We start from the raw sequence: 15,079 nt of genomic DNA, 5'->3' as shown, positions 1-15,079 counted from the left end.
GTGATGTTAGATTTCCTGACCCCGAGGATAGGATTATTCGAGCACGACGAGGGGAGTTTGTTATTTTTAGGGAGACCCTTAAGTCTGGCTTTAGGTGGCCCCTTCACCCCTTCTTTATTTCTCTATTAGTCGAGCACTCCATGTGCCTGGGACAGTTAGTGCCCAACGCCTGGAGAATGCTCGTTTATTTTTTTATAGCATGTAGATACTTAGGTATCGAGCCCAACATCGGTCTTAGCAAATTAGTGTTCGAGCTTAAGAAGCATCCTCGATACACTTGTTTTGGCTATCTCTCGACGATTGGGGGTTTTAAAGTCCCGAGGATGGCGAGCTCTTTGAAGGGGTGGAGGGAGGGGTGGTTTTATGTTATAGCCCAAGAACTCGATCTTCCTTTCTGGCCTGATTGGGGAATCCCCGACGCCGAGAAGTTCTGTGAGGGCCAGGTGTATCCGGATGTTTTGGAAGAGCATAGGAGGATGCTGGTCGGGCTCAGCCCCCTTTTCTCGACGATGAAGGAGATCGGGGAAGAGGTTATAGACCTGGCAGATATTAGAGGTGTCGAGGGTAGGGATGTTCCTTTATTCTTATTTTTTGAAAAATACCCTGACCTTGTGCTCGTTCTAAAATGTTGTAAATTTTTGCAGGTATGTCTTTTGATCCTCGGGCTCTTCGAAACTTTGTCAGCACAAGGGCAGAGGCTCATCCACAGGGGCAGCCCCCGAGGAGGAAAAGCAAGAAGAGGACTCGAGGGACTCCTGAGGGTGCGAGGGGGCCTGGCGAAACCTCTCGAGCACATCCACAAGTCTCGACCCCTCTGCAACCGAACCTTAGATCTCCTACTCCTCGAGTCGTCACTCCTCGGCCTCCTTCTGAAGTTGTTGACCTTGAGGATGACCCGTCTCTCACCGGGGACTTTGAGACTTGCCACCTCGCTCCTGAGCTCGTAAATAAATACAAGGAGGAGGTCAAGCTCGAGGATGGGATGAAGGTCCTCGAGGGTCTTACAGTGAAGGTAATCTTCGGGCTTTCGACTTTAACCTCAAGTTTTTTTTTTTGTTTTTTTTTGTCGAGGTTAATACTTGTCATTTTCTTCATTTTTTTTCGGATGTTGAGTATAGCTCGAGGACTTTCTCTGCAAGGGCTCGAGGAGGCCAAGAGGGCAGCTGTGGTCGAGACGTCCATGGCCTCTAAGGACAGCAGGATTCAAGACCTCGAGGCTCAGGTCAAGGTTTTATTGAAGGAGCGTGATGACGCGAGGAGGGAGGCTGCAAAGGCCAGGGATGACCTGGTTGTAGCAAAGGATGAGGTTGAGGGCGCGAGGCTCGAGCTCATCCAGAAGACAGAGGATTTTTGGCGCGAGCTCGCGACTGTCAGGGAGAAGGCCTGGGAGGAGTTTAAAACTTCCGAAGACTGTGACAAGATAAAAGGGGAGTACGCGTCAGGGGCGTACTTCCATGATCTGAAGGAAGCCCGAGCCTTCCTCCGTCAGAAGTTGCCCGACGTCACTCCGGACGACCTGAAGACAGTGCCTTCCATTACTGATACCTTGGAGCTCTCGGGTTCGGAAGATGGAGGAGGATCGGGTGGAGATGATGAGGATGGTCTTGAGGACGACGTTGAGATCGACATCAGCAACCTTGACCCTCCTCTTGGCCACATTGGATGACTTCCCCACCCCGATCTTTTGTAATTTTTGTTTAACTTTGACCATGTAAATTGATCGAGGACTATGTATGTTCTAATGTTAATTTATTCGAACTATTTATCTCGACCCTTTGGACTCCTTACATTCAAGGAAACAAATTGGAAACTAACTGCTCATGCGACATTGAAGTGTTTACTCGAGGATTCCACAACTCGAGCGTATTTAAGGGATTAAAAAGTGAGTGACATTCTCGAGGACTGTAATCCTCGAACACAACCAATCTTAAAAAATGATAATGTGACATTCTCGAGGACCTCTACACCTCGAGCATAACTAAACTTATAAAGTTGGGCTGTGCTTTCCTCGAGGACTGTAAACCTCGAGCACAAACTAACTAAAAAAGCTCTAATGTGAAATTCTCGAGGACTATAAACCTCGAGCACATCTAACTTAAAAAGTTGGGTTGTGATATTCTCGAGAGTGTCAAAAATGATGTGGGGTTTTTGTATGTCCTTGGGTGATACTATAATGGTTTACGCTTGAGTATATGATCAACGCTTTTTGTGCTTGCCTGGGGCAAGGCTTTCTTGAGTGCTTGCTCGGGGCAAGGCTTTCTTGAGTGCATAATCGGGGCAAGGCTTTTTTGAGTGCTTGCTCGGGGCAAGACTTTTTTTTTACTTGCGCGGGGCAAGGCTTTTTTGAGTGTTTGCTTGGGACAAGGCTTTTTTTTTTAGTGCTTGCTTGGGGCAAGGCTTTTTGTGCTTGCGTGGGGCAAGGCTTTTTTGTGTGCTTGCGCGGGGCAAGGCTTTGGGGCTTGCTCGGGGCAAGGCTTTGGTGATTCCTGGGCACAAAGTTTTACTAAAGGGCTGTTATACCCGAAGCTTGAATTTACTAATTTTTCGGACTAGACTTGGATTTATATTGTATCCAAACTGCCTACGTACCCAAACGGGATCAAGCCGAACGTAGTTCATTACAAAAGAGAATGGAAAACATGCATGGGCATGCAGGCCCGCTGAACTAGAAATAAAATTCAGAAAAAGAAAATCTCCTAAAATGCGTCGGGAATGTTACTTGTAATATATTTTTAGATTGTCGGCATTCCAGGGCCTCGGAAGAGGTCTGCCCGAAGTGTCTCTTAGGTTGTATGCTCATTTGCGAACCTGTCGTATGACCTCAAAGGACCCTTCCCAGATGGGCCCGAGCTTCCCTGGGGGGTGGCCTGCTGCTTTGGCCCTCCTCAAGACCAAATCGCCAGCTCTGAACCTCCGAGCCTTGACTTTGCTATTAAAATGTTTCGCTCTCTTAGTTTGGTAAGAGGCCACTTTTATAGCGGCTTGCTCCCGTACTTCTTCCAAGAGATCAAGATGTTCAGTTGTACGCTCCGAGGTTTCTGGCACGAGCCTCCTATGGCTTGGCAATCTAATTTCCACCGGGACCATTGCTTCAATGCCATAGGCTAACATAAAAGGGGTTTCTCCTGTGGTTGTCCTATGAGTTGTTCTATACGTCCAAAGTATAGAAGGCAGCTCGTTGGACCAAGAACCTCTAGCATCGGTTATTCTTGTTCGGAGGTCTTGCAATATGATTCGATTTGTTACCTCGGCCAGACCATTGTTCTGAGGATGCGAAACTGATGTCAAACGGTGATCAATCCCAAGGTTTGAGCAAAAGTTTCTAAACTGTTGGTTGTCAAATTGCCTGCCATTGTCGGTGATGAGGACCTTTGGTATCCCAAACCTGCAAATGATAGACCTCCAAGTGAAGGCTCTTAGCTTGGGCTCCGATATTGTGGCGAGAGGTTCGGCCTCTACCCATTTTGTGAAGTACTCTACTGCTACATCAACAAACTTTAATTGGACTCTTGCCACAGGAAAGGGGCCAAGGATGTCAACTCCCCATTATTCAAACGGGGCCGAACAGTTAATGTTGGTGAGATCTTCGGCTGGTAAGTGGATAACATTACCAAACCTTTGGTACCTATCACATCTTTTAACATATTCTGAGGCGTCTTTTTTCATAGTTGGCCAGTAGTACCCATATCGTATGAGTTTAAAGGCCAAGGCCCTGGCTCCTTGATGGTTCCCGCACACACCTTCATGAACTTCAGCAAGGGCCTGAGATGATTCTGATGGCCTGAGGCACCTTAGGTATGGAAGAGTAATACTTCTGCGAAAGAGGACACCGCTGATCATGCAGTACCTAGGAGCTCGGGCTCTGATGCTTCTGGCCAACCTGGCATCGCCTGGTAGATTTCCATTTGTGATGAATTCTATGATTGGGTCCATCCAGGATGGTTCGTTGTCAATGTCCATGATGTCGAGGATTTGACTGATGCTGGGTTCTGTGATGATTTTAATGTGAACCGTTCTGTCAAGGCCATCTACCCCCATGAACACAAGCCTGGATAATGCGTCGGCTTTTCCGTTGTCCTTTCGAGCGATTTTTGTAATTTCACAGCTCTTGAATTTTCGTTGAAGATCCTGAACCTTCATACAGTACAAACTCATTTTCTCCTCCTTTCTTTCAAATGATCCTTCAATCTGTCCGACCACTAGCTGTGAGTCGCTGAATATCTTTACGACCTCGAGCTCTAGGCAAAGGGCTAGCTCAAGAGTAATAACGACGGCCTCATACTCGGCCTCGTTGTTGGTTGCTTCAAACTCGAACCTGAGAGCGCATTGGATCTCTGTTTGTTTGTCAGGGCTGATGATGATGACCCCTGTGCCCGAGCCCGAGGAGTTCGATGCTCTATTCACAAATATTTGCCAAGTGTCCAAATTAGTGCTCATGCTCGAGATGTCACCTGGCCCTCGAGGCCTAGGGGTTAGTTCTGCAATGAAGTCGGCCAGAGCTTGGGCTTTGATAGATGGGCGTGGTTTGAATTCTATATCAAATTCTCCAAGCTCGATTGCCCATTTCATCAGTCTTCCTGATACGTCCGGCTTTTGAAGTATATGCCTAAGTGGTTGATTAGTGAGCACCACAATAGGGTGAGACTGAAAATACTACCGGAGTTTCTGTGCTGCTATAACCAAGGCAAAGGCAAGTTGTTCCGCTAAAGTATACCTGGTTTCCGCATCCAGTAGGACCTTGCTTACATAGTAGATAGGTTGCTGGACTTTGTTAACCTCTTTCACCAAGACCCCGCTGACAGTATTTTGAGATACGACCAAGTACAAAAATAAGGTGTCACCAGGCTCAGGCCTAGTGAGAATAGAGGGAGATGCCAATGTCTGCTTGAGCTCCTGGAAAGCTTTCTCACAGTCTTCACTCCAATCAAAGCCTTGGTTTCCTCTGAGGACTTTGAAGAAGGGATAGCACCTGTCTGATGCTCGGGACATGAACCTGTTCAAGGCTGCTATCCTACCAGTTAACCTCTGTACCTCTTTCTTGTTCCTTGGTGATTCCATAGACGCCAAGGCTTGTATTTTGTCAGGGTTGGCCTCTATCCCCCGGTGAGTGATCATGAAGCCCAAGAACTTGCCCGAGGCCACGCCGAATGCACATTTTGCGGGGTTCAACTTCATTTCGTACTTTCGCAAGGTGTCGAAAACCTCTTCAAGATCTGAAATATGTTGGTCCACCTGTTTGCTCTTGACCACCATGTCATCAACGTACGCCTCTACATTCCTTCCAATCAAGTTAGCAAAGACTTTGTTGATGAGTCTTTGGTATGTTGCCCCTGCATTCTTCAAACCGAAAGGCATGACCTTATAACAGTATATGGCGGAATCGACCATGAATGATGTCTTTTCTTGATCTTCTTCGGCCATGAGGATTTGATGATAACCAGAAAATGCATCCAAGAAGCTGTACAACTTATGTCCGGACGTGCTATCCACCAAGTTGTCAATCCGTGGTAGGGGATAACTATCCTTTGGACATGCTTTGTTAAGATCTGTGAAGTCAATGCAGACCCTCCACTTACCATTGGCCTTCTTTACTAAAACAACATTGGCAAGCCAATCGGGATATTGGACCTCCCGAATGAACTGAGCGCTGACGAGTTTGTTAATTTCTTCGCGAATGACCTCCCGATGTTCTGGGGCAAACTGCCTTTTCCTCTGCTTTACTGGTCTGGCCCCTGGGCTGATGTTAAGCCTATGGACTGCAATTTTAGGGTCTATCCCTGACACATCCTCAACCTTCCAGGCAAAAACGTCAATGTTGCGAGATAAGCAACCAACAAGTTCTGTCTTTAGGGTGATGTCAAGGTCCCAATAGTCACCTTCTTATCATGCTCGAGCTCAATTTCCATCAATTCTTCGACAGGGACAAGTCTGACTTGCTGCCCGTCCTCGGGATCCATCCTTGAGATTTGCATGACGTCGTTATTTATTTCCCGAACGCTGGCAACATAGCATTGTCGGGCAGCTGTCTGGTCTCCATGGACGACCCCAACGCCATTACTTGTTGGAAACTTCATGGCCAGGTGGAAGGTAGACACAATGGCTTTAATCTTGTTCAGGAGTGGTCTTCCCAGAATAGCGTTATAGGCGGCATCATCATGTGGGAGTGATACGCCTTCTAAGTCTTCGGTCCCAAAAGTAATATCCTCCAGCTTTCCATGAGGCGTCCCAGAGGCCAAGGCATATCGTCGGGCATATTGTTTTCTTCCACTGTTGGAGTCTCCTCCCGAGGCAATACCTCCAATGATGATATTGATGGTTCCAGCAGTGGGTTGACCATCCCTTTTTGCCTCAGGGTCTTTTTCCCTGCCACGATCATTCCTCGGGCGTTTGTCGTTACCGACGTAGGAGCTCAGGAGTCCTCTTTTAATAAGGGCTTCAATCTCCCGTTGCAGGGCCTTACAGTTCTCTGTGGTATGCCTATGATCCCGATGGAACTCACAGTACTTGTTCATGTCCCTGGATTCGGGTGGTGACCTCATTCTGACAGGCCATTTCAGTTCCTTCATATCCTTGATCTCCATCAATATATTGGTCTTTGACGTATTTAAACGCGTGAACGGCGTCGGGGGAACCTCCTGTCTCTGTCTTTTCCGATGTTGTTCTTCACGGGGGTTCGGGTCATGCTGTATTTTATGCTCGACCCTGTCATGGGATGGTCCAACCTTTCTCGGGTTCAATATTTCCTCCATATTTATGTACTTCTCGGCTCGGGTAAGAAGCTCGGTGACTGTCTTTGGTGGAGTTTTGGATAAAGACATCTTGAAAGCCTCGCACTTTATGACATATGTAAGGGCAGAAACTGCTGCAGTTATGTGTAGGTCGGGAATCTGAAGTCTTTCCTTGTTGAACCTGATCATGAAGTCACGTAGGGTCTCATTTTGCCCTTGTCTAAGTTGCATGAGAGAAGCCGCTGTCTTCCTAATGCGTTTGCTGCTTGCGAAGAAAGCGGAGAACTTGTCCGCCAAATCCGAGAATGAGGCCATGGAGTTGAACTCTAAGGTTGAGAACCAATCCCTAGCAGCATTCGTCAAAGTTTGCGGGAAGGCCTTGCACATCACCTGATCTGGTGCAACCTGTAGATTCATGACGTCCGTGTATATGTTCAGATGATTGATTGGATCGGTGGTCCCATCATATTCTTTGATCCTGGGATACTTAAATCTGTCTGGCAAGGGGAATGTTAATATCTCGAGAGTAAATGGAGTGTTGGGACTGAATCTTGTCGTCCCTTTGTTGCCCTGAAGTAGGCCCGCCGTAATTCCTTCTTGAATAATCCTAGCGAGTTCCCCGGACTCCATGGTCACTGATCTCGAGGCCGAGGTCACATGTGGTATACCCGAGGCCCCTGCTCCGCCATTGTCAGGGACATGAGCTCGAGCTCGAGCATCAGCCATAAAACCCCCCTGGGGTGCCGGTGTGGGTGACGGATGCGAATTTCTTTGACTTAGCAGCTGAGTCAGTGTGGCGACCTGTTGTCTGAGCTCTTCAAAGGCTCCAGTAGTGACGACTGCCGGCTGGGGCTCTGGCACTTCTGATAATTCCTCTTGAGGAATAGGGATATCCTCAGGAGGGGGTTAGTTTAGAGCGGATGAGCTTGCGGGTGGAAGACCTAATCGTGTGTTTACCATGGCTTTTGGTAGCGTTTCCCACAGACGGCGCCAATGATGCTACCAAAAATCGTACCTGTAGATTTTCCGAGTTTGATGACTGATGAGGAGCACGAACGTGATCTTCCGATACCTGAAACAAAGGCAACGAAGTGTGTTCTCGTTGCCCCTCCGATGCTTAAGTCAGAAAGGGAAATATATGCGTGAGGCTATGTGCTGAAGAGCAATGAAAAACGTACCTGAATAATGGCCTAAGGTTCTACTTTTATAGGAGTAGGTAGTGTACTCCTAGTAGGATTGTGTTGGTTGGATGTTTTTATACAAGGGAATTTCTGTTTATAAAGAGTGTCCTGCTTGTAATGGAATTGTTTGACAAGTGGTGTCAGGGTTGATGTAGAATCCTTGGGTGTTTAGGTTTGTTTGTTAGGTACCCAGGTCTTAGGAGGCATGTTGGTGGTGTATTTCCCGAGGACTATTCTCGAGGACTTGAGAGAGAGAATGTAAATATGTCCTCGAGGTATCTCGAGGACTACGATACCTCGAGGACTTAGGGAGACCCGAGGACCATAGCAGAGAAATGAGATGGGGTATACATGGAGTCCTCGGGATAAACTCCTCGGGGTATATCAATATTGGCATAGTCAACCACCACTAACCATAACCATAACTACCACTAACGCAGCGACAATTGTAGCAACATCTACAACAATCGACCATGGTACAACAGTAGCCACCACAATTGAGTAATGAAAAGATAAATGGCATGGTTGGAAGGGCTTTTTTCCCCTTGACAGAACAAAACCTTGACACTAGTTTCAATTGCTCGACGTTGCACACGGCGACGAACGACAACATGTACAATGGCGTTTGTCGTTGTGCCTCCATCGCATTCTCAGATTTGTTTAGAGAGATAGGTGGTGATGTTTGTCGCTTCTTGCAGTGCCTTCAATGGTGATTAACGGATTAATAGAGAGAGAGTCTGAGTAAAGAGGGTGAAATGAGGAAGAGAGAGAAATCAATTAGGGGGTGCTCAGAGATTGAAATTTGGCGTTGGGTGGATGGTTTGTTATAATAAATCTGTATTTACTAATTTAATAATTATGTATTAACACCTAATTAGTGCATTTTATACTTCAGACCCTTGTTTTTGAATTTTATACTTGATATGTAGAGTTCTGAGTAATTTTCGCTTTTAAAATTGTATCTCTTAACTACTTTAAGAGAGTGTTTGGTAGGAATTTTTATGTGAAAATGCATTTTTGAATAGTAAATTGATGGGAAATGCGTGGTTGAAAAATAAGAAAAAGTTTTTTATTTATGTGTAATATTATTTTAATAAAGAATGTGTGGTTGAAAAGAAGAGAGAGAAAAATGCATTTTGATAAAAATGGATGCTAAACAGGGCCTAAATATTATTATCCAATCCGGTCCAATTTTTTATGCCCAGCCCAATACAAGTTCATCATACACCAAAGTCGGCACAAGTTATAGCCCAAAATTGAAGAACACAAACTGACTGGCACACAACAAACACGACAGGACGAAATCTAAACCCAAACCGCCGACGTTCGCCACCTGCTATGTCACGGTTTGTTCTACTTCGTACTCCCCGAACTTCCCCCCTCACTCTCTTCAGCGGTCGGCTCTCCTCCACTACATCTTTTGATCACTCGATAGCGCCGCCGCTGCCACCCCAATCGGAATCCCACCAAAGCCTAGCCCCAAATTACCCAATCCCCAAACTGCGAACTCGAACCCCACTAGAAAAACAATTTGAGTCATGGCTCCAAAACCTCAAATCCGGGTTCACTTCATTGGACGTAGACCAAGCCCTCCGGGCCCAGTCGGACCCGGACCTCGCTCTGGACATTTTCCGGTGGACAGCTCAGCAACGTTATTACAAGCACACCCACCTCACTTATCTTACAATGATTGAAATTTCCATCTCCGGTAAGAGATACCGCGTCGCCGAGACTTTAATGGAAGAAGTTCTCGCCGGCGCGTGCCCGCCAAGCCTTCCTTTGTTTAACACCATGATCAAATTCTGTTGTGGTCGTCGTAAATTATTGTTTAATCGGGCTTTTGATATTTATAAGAAAATGCAGAAATCCGGTGATGTTAAGCCTAATCTAGAGACTTATACTTTGTTGTTCAATACCCTTTTGGGAAAATTCAATAAGCTGAATGTGAGTTATGTGTATTTACATGCGGTTAGGTTGTTAGCCAGGCAAATGAAGGCATCTGGGGTTATTCCAGACACATTCGTGTTGAATATGATTATTAAGGCGTACTCGACATGTCTCGAAGTGGACGAGGCAATTCGTGTCTTTCGTGAAATGGGTTTGTATGGATGTGAGCCGAATGCTTTTACATATAGTTATATGGTAAAAGGGTTGTGTGAGAAGGGGAGGGTGAATCAGGGTTTTGGGTTCTATAAGGAGATGAGGATGAAGGGGCTGGTGCCCAAGGGTAGTACTTGTATGATATTAATCTGTAGTCTGGCAATGGAACGTAGGTTTGAGGATGCAATTGAGGTTGCATTTGATGCATTGGGAAACTCTATGTCACCTGATCTTTTGACATATAAGACTCTCTTAGAAGAGATGTGCAAGGATGGGAGGGGGAATGAGGCGTTTGAGCTACTTGAAGGATTCAGAAAAAGGGATAGTTTAATGAATGAGAAGACTTACAATACTTTGTTGAACGGACTTCATTTTCTAAGTAGAGAGTAGAAGTACTTCATCTTCTCAACTAATTTCCAAGGGTTGTGTGAAGATTTTTGGTTCGGCTGATTAGATTTTATTGCAACAAGAATGCATCTTAAGCTGATCGACTCTGTGAGGTGGTAGTCCCCCTCTGGAGCTTCCTGTTTGTCTTATTTGGATAGCTCAAGTGGCGTACTGGAAGAAAGAAGAATGGAATTGACAGGTTATCTCTGAAGCTATGTGAACGAGGGCAAAAGTTATGCCACTTACAACCTTGTCAAAGATGCTGGATGCAGAGTGGGATAGCTTTTACTAGGGAATATTTCTGTAAATTTTATGTTTGTTCTTGCAGGGATTGTAAGTTTTTGTGTACTTGCTAATAGAATTATTGATTTATACAAAATAAAAATTATAAAAAATTGCTTCATGACTGCAGGGAGTTTTGAGTCTCTGTAAGTTAGAATCTAGTTCTTTTTGTTGTGAACATCTGTAAAATTGTTTTCCAGATTCGTAATCCTTACTATTCTATAAGAACCAGTTTGGAAGAGTATTGTTTATTGTTTTGCCAAAATGACTCCGTCGTTGTGACGTTTGTTTTACCTGAAAAAAGTATTATTTTGGCCTTCAAAGTCGTATACAACATCGTTTGGACGTCTTTTTCAACTAAATGGGGGCCTTTTCCATTTTCTCTTTTGGTAGGAAAAGGACATGTCTATTGATTTCCACGAGCACGGGTTTTTTAATTTTCCTAGTTTGTTGTGTTCAATGCATAAATCTTACTGTCTTTGTAAGCCAAACTCTACTGTTGTTGCAATATGGAGCAGCGAGACTACACCGACACAGGTGTTGCAGTCGATCCATCATCCATGTAGTGATACAGAAATTATACTGAAAGTCATAAATTCGATGGCACTAGATGAATTCAGAGGCCGATCAAAACATAATTCAAGAACAAAATCTCTATTGTTCTCTCTCGTTTTGCTTAGAGGGTGTTTGGTGAGGATTAAAATTAGATTTTTTTAAATGTGTGGTTGAAAGTTATGTGATCCATGAAAGATGTGATTGATATTGATTATTTGACTTTAATTTGAATTAAAATAAGATTTTAATTCATACCAAACGGGCTTGATCCCTCTTTTCAAACGATGTTAAAATCATGTGTCCTTGGTACTTGCTCTTTTCTTGGTATCTTCTCCTTTGGTAAACAAGAATATTTTATAAGCAGAAGAAAACGATATCCTTTGTCTGAAAAAAGAACAAAGATTCAATGCGTTTACTCAATGGTGATCTCAATTTTAATCCATAAGAGGCAGTTTTGTTCTCCAATAATTGTTCAATAGAGATAAAAAAAAGTGGTTCTATTTCAAGTAAGTTCTTTTGTTTTAACCCATAGATTCGGTGTTTGAATCAATAGAGAACATTTTCTTATATATGAATTGATCTTATTCCGTTCCAATTCCTAAGTGATACCTTGGAAAAAAATATCGAATGGATCCCGAATTAATGGATTAGTGTGAGCTTATCCATATAGTTATGCACTCTTCTAGTGTGGGTTTATCCATACAGTTATGCACTCTTCGAATAGGAATCTACTTTTTGAAATATTCTGACTTTCGTAGTTTGATGGGTTTCTGAGGTCATTTCAAAAATAAATGTTGTGTTGAAGGGATATCTACCGAATTCGGTTGATTGCGGAAAGATCACCGTGGAATTGGGGAGAGTATATAGAAAAGATAGTCATTTTCTTTATATTATATTAGTATTAGTTAGTGATCCCAAACACTGGACACNGGAATTGGGGAGAGTATATAGAAAAGATAGTCATTTTCTTTATATTATATTAGTATTAGTTAGTGATCCCAAACACTGGACACAGGAGAACATACCTCTTCCTAATTTTTTGCAGACAAAAAATATAATCAGTAATTACACGTTTTTACAAGAATAGCTGTAGGGTGAAAGAACGGAAAGAAAAGGGCAATCTGTAACATCTTTTCAGAGATAGCCAAATGCATCTCTAATTGCTACTGTTATAGAAATCACTGGTGAACATGGAAGAACAAGAAGTGTCTTCATTAGCTTTCCATCTCTGCAATGCTTGTGGGAGGCTCATGTGGAGATCAATGCCGAAACTTTCGTCCTCTTCCAGGGTCGGTCTCCAGTGGTCCACCAATGGAGACAAGGCATTCACGACATGGCTCATGTGCGGCCTCTGTTGCGCTTCCCGGCCTGTGCAGTATCCGGCCAGTTCTGCTACTTTCCAAATACTTGAGAAGGTTTCTTCGTCTGGCTGTAGGGTCGGATCAAGGGAGGCACTTATGCTGTCTTTGTTTTGGATTAGCTTGCGGAACCAGGTCACTAGATGGATTTGGTCATCTGGTAACGAGTCCTCTAAAGCTTTACGGCCAGTGATTATTTCCATCAAAACCACCCCAAAGGCAAAGACATCGACTTTTGTTGTCACTCTTCCTGTGGCTGTTTGGAATTGAAGATGATGGTTTTGTTAGTCCAAGAAACCTGCCTAAACTTTCTTAAACATGGTTTGTACTTTATACTAGGAGCACAATTTTTAGAGTGGAGCATTTTACTGTCTGAAAGTCAGGTTTTAATATTTGATATCAATAAAATAAACTGATACATACCAGCATACTCTGGTGCAAGATATCCAAATGTACCGGCTAATCGAGTCTCGACTGAGTACTTTCCGTCTGGAGCACACCTCACCAAACCGAAATCAGAAACCTTGGCCCTCATGTCGTCTCCCAGAAGAATGTTTGAGGGTTTTAAATCTCGATGAATGAAACTTTGCTGCGCTAAGCTGTGTAGATATTCGACACCTCTGGCAACGTCTAATGCTATTGTCACTCTTTGGTTCCAAGTTAGTGGCTTAAGGCCCAACTCTTCAAAATGGAACAAATGCTGCCCTAATGAACCTTGTGGCATGTGCTCATAGACCAAAAGTCTCTCATTCCCGTTGTCACAAAATCCATGAAGCGCGACTAGATTTCTGTGTCTTACCTTTGTAAGCACTTCGATTTCAGCTTTGAATTCGTTCATCCCCTTATCGCTTACAATACTTGATTCCATCCTTTTAACTGCTATCTGTGTCCCGTCGTGGAGTTGTCCTCGATATACGACTCCAAATCCGCCCCTACCCAAAATGTTGTTTTCACTGAAGCTGTTTGTAACTTCTCGAAGAACTTCGATTGGGATCATAACATTCCCACCATCATGCACATGATAATCGCTCTTTTCGCTGCTACTTCGGATGGGAGTCTCACTTGTACTTGTGCTTTTAACATTTTCACTCGTCTCATTCTCCTTTTCGCTATTTCCAAGTTCACTGCCATTAACCCATTTGTATTTTGCATTGCGCTTTTTAGCGTAGCGCCTATAAATCGCTAAGCACAAGACAAGTATGACTGAAATAGCAGCAACAACAGAAACAACAATCACCCAAGCTGAGACAGAAGATTTATTCCCATTTTTCAAGCCAGATGGATTATTTGCTCCATTAGGAGGGGAATCGGGGGGCAAATCTATCCCAATGTACGTATTTCCATTTGTTTTTATTGTAACACCTGAAGAAAATTGTGGGATTTTTCCTGAAAGATTGTTGTTAGAGACATCAAGAAGCTGGAGCAGCTTCAAACTGGTCAAGCTATCTGGTATGGTACTGGTAAGGTTGTTGTCGTTCAGAAGTACAGTTTTTAATTTAGTGAGATTGGCAATGGCAGGCGATATGGTCCCGACCCAATTCTGCTTAGCAAAATTGATAACAGTCACACTTCCCTTCACATCACAGGAAATATGTATCCAATTCTGGCAAGGATTATTCCCTTTCCAAGATTGTGCCAATGCTATTGGATAATCCAATGCCCCTACAACCTCAAGCAAAGTAGTCACCTGCGGATCACATGGACCGGGTCTAGGATTACAGAAATTGTTAGAAGTTCCAAGACTCACCTGGACACTGTTCGGAAAACTAGGTTGTGGACCCTGGAATACATTGTTCTGCAACGCAACATTTTTGAGCTTTGGAAGCTTTGTAAAAGAATGAGGAATCACACCAGTGAGGAAATTATCGCGAAGCTGAATATCGTACAATTCTGTACATGCAGAAAGATCGGGAATTGGGCCAGAAAACTTGTTGACGTGAAGCCAAACCTCTGCCAACTGTGACATCGTCCCCAGGACATCTATAGTACCTGAAAGTCCTATCACCTGATTGTTGAGCCATAGATTCTGAATCCCGGAATTGGAAAATGAGAGAGGCAATGATCCTGTCAGGTTATTATATGAAAGCTTCAGGTTCTGTAAACTTGGAAAGGATCCAAAAATTTCTGGAATTTCACCTACAATATTAGCCTTTCCTGCATTAAAACCAACCAGGGATGTTGAATCCTTGAGGGTATTCGGGATTTTCCAGGGAGGGAGATTTGAGTTATTATTAATGCTGAATGTCCGTAAACTTGTTAATCCGGAGAGAAAATCAGAAGGAACAGAGCTAAAGTTATTGCCATCAAGATTGACTTCTTCGAGGGAAGCGAGGTTGGACAAAGACGGTAAAGGGCCCGAAAGGATATTGTCTTGAAGATGAAGAGTTTTGAGATTGGAAAGTTGGTTCAAATTTGATGGAATTTGTCCTGTGAGAGATTTGAAAGGGAGGCTAATGGAGCTGATTTTGCCTGAGGAATCACAATCAAC

The 15,079-nt window shown here is 44.0% G+C and overlaps 2 protein-coding genes across 2 annotated transcripts in view; one reads left to right on the top strand and one right to left on the bottom strand.

Annotated features, from left to right (window-relative positions):
- Window positions 1-9,158: 9,158 nt before the first annotated feature.
- Window positions 9,159-10,847, top strand: LOC111393771 (pentatricopeptide repeat-containing protein At3g25210, mitochondrial). Its single transcript, XM_023019467.1, has one exon. It carries the CDS (start codon window positions 9,248-9,250, stop codon window positions 10,397-10,399), a length of 1,152 nt encoding a protein of 383 aa, XP_022875235.1. The 5' UTR covers window positions 9,159-9,247; the 3' UTR covers window positions 10,400-10,847.
- A 1,333-nt stretch (window positions 10,848-12,180) lies between these two features.
- Window positions 12,181-15,079, bottom strand: part of LOC111393773 (receptor-like kinase TMK4) — a 3,664-nt gene continuing 765 nt past the window's right edge. The window contains exons 2-3 of the mRNA XM_023019470.1: window positions 13,015-15,060; window positions 12,181-12,847 (exon numbers count right to left, since the gene is read on the bottom strand). Coding sequence (XP_022875238.1) covers window positions 12,390-12,847; window positions 13,015-15,060 — 2,504 coding nt within the window. The 3' untranslated portion in view covers window positions 12,181-12,389. The remainder of the gene's footprint in view (window positions 12,848-13,014; window positions 15,061-15,079) is intronic.

This window comes from Olea europaea, chromosome 4 (assembly GCF_002742605.1).
Source record: "Olea europaea var. sylvestris chromosome 4, O_europaea_v1, whole genome shotgun sequence".
In the NCBI taxonomy this organism is placed as follows: domain Eukaryota; kingdom Viridiplantae; phylum Streptophyta; class Magnoliopsida; order Lamiales; family Oleaceae; genus Olea; species Olea europaea.
This window is presented reverse-complemented; position numbering and strand designations above follow the sequence as displayed.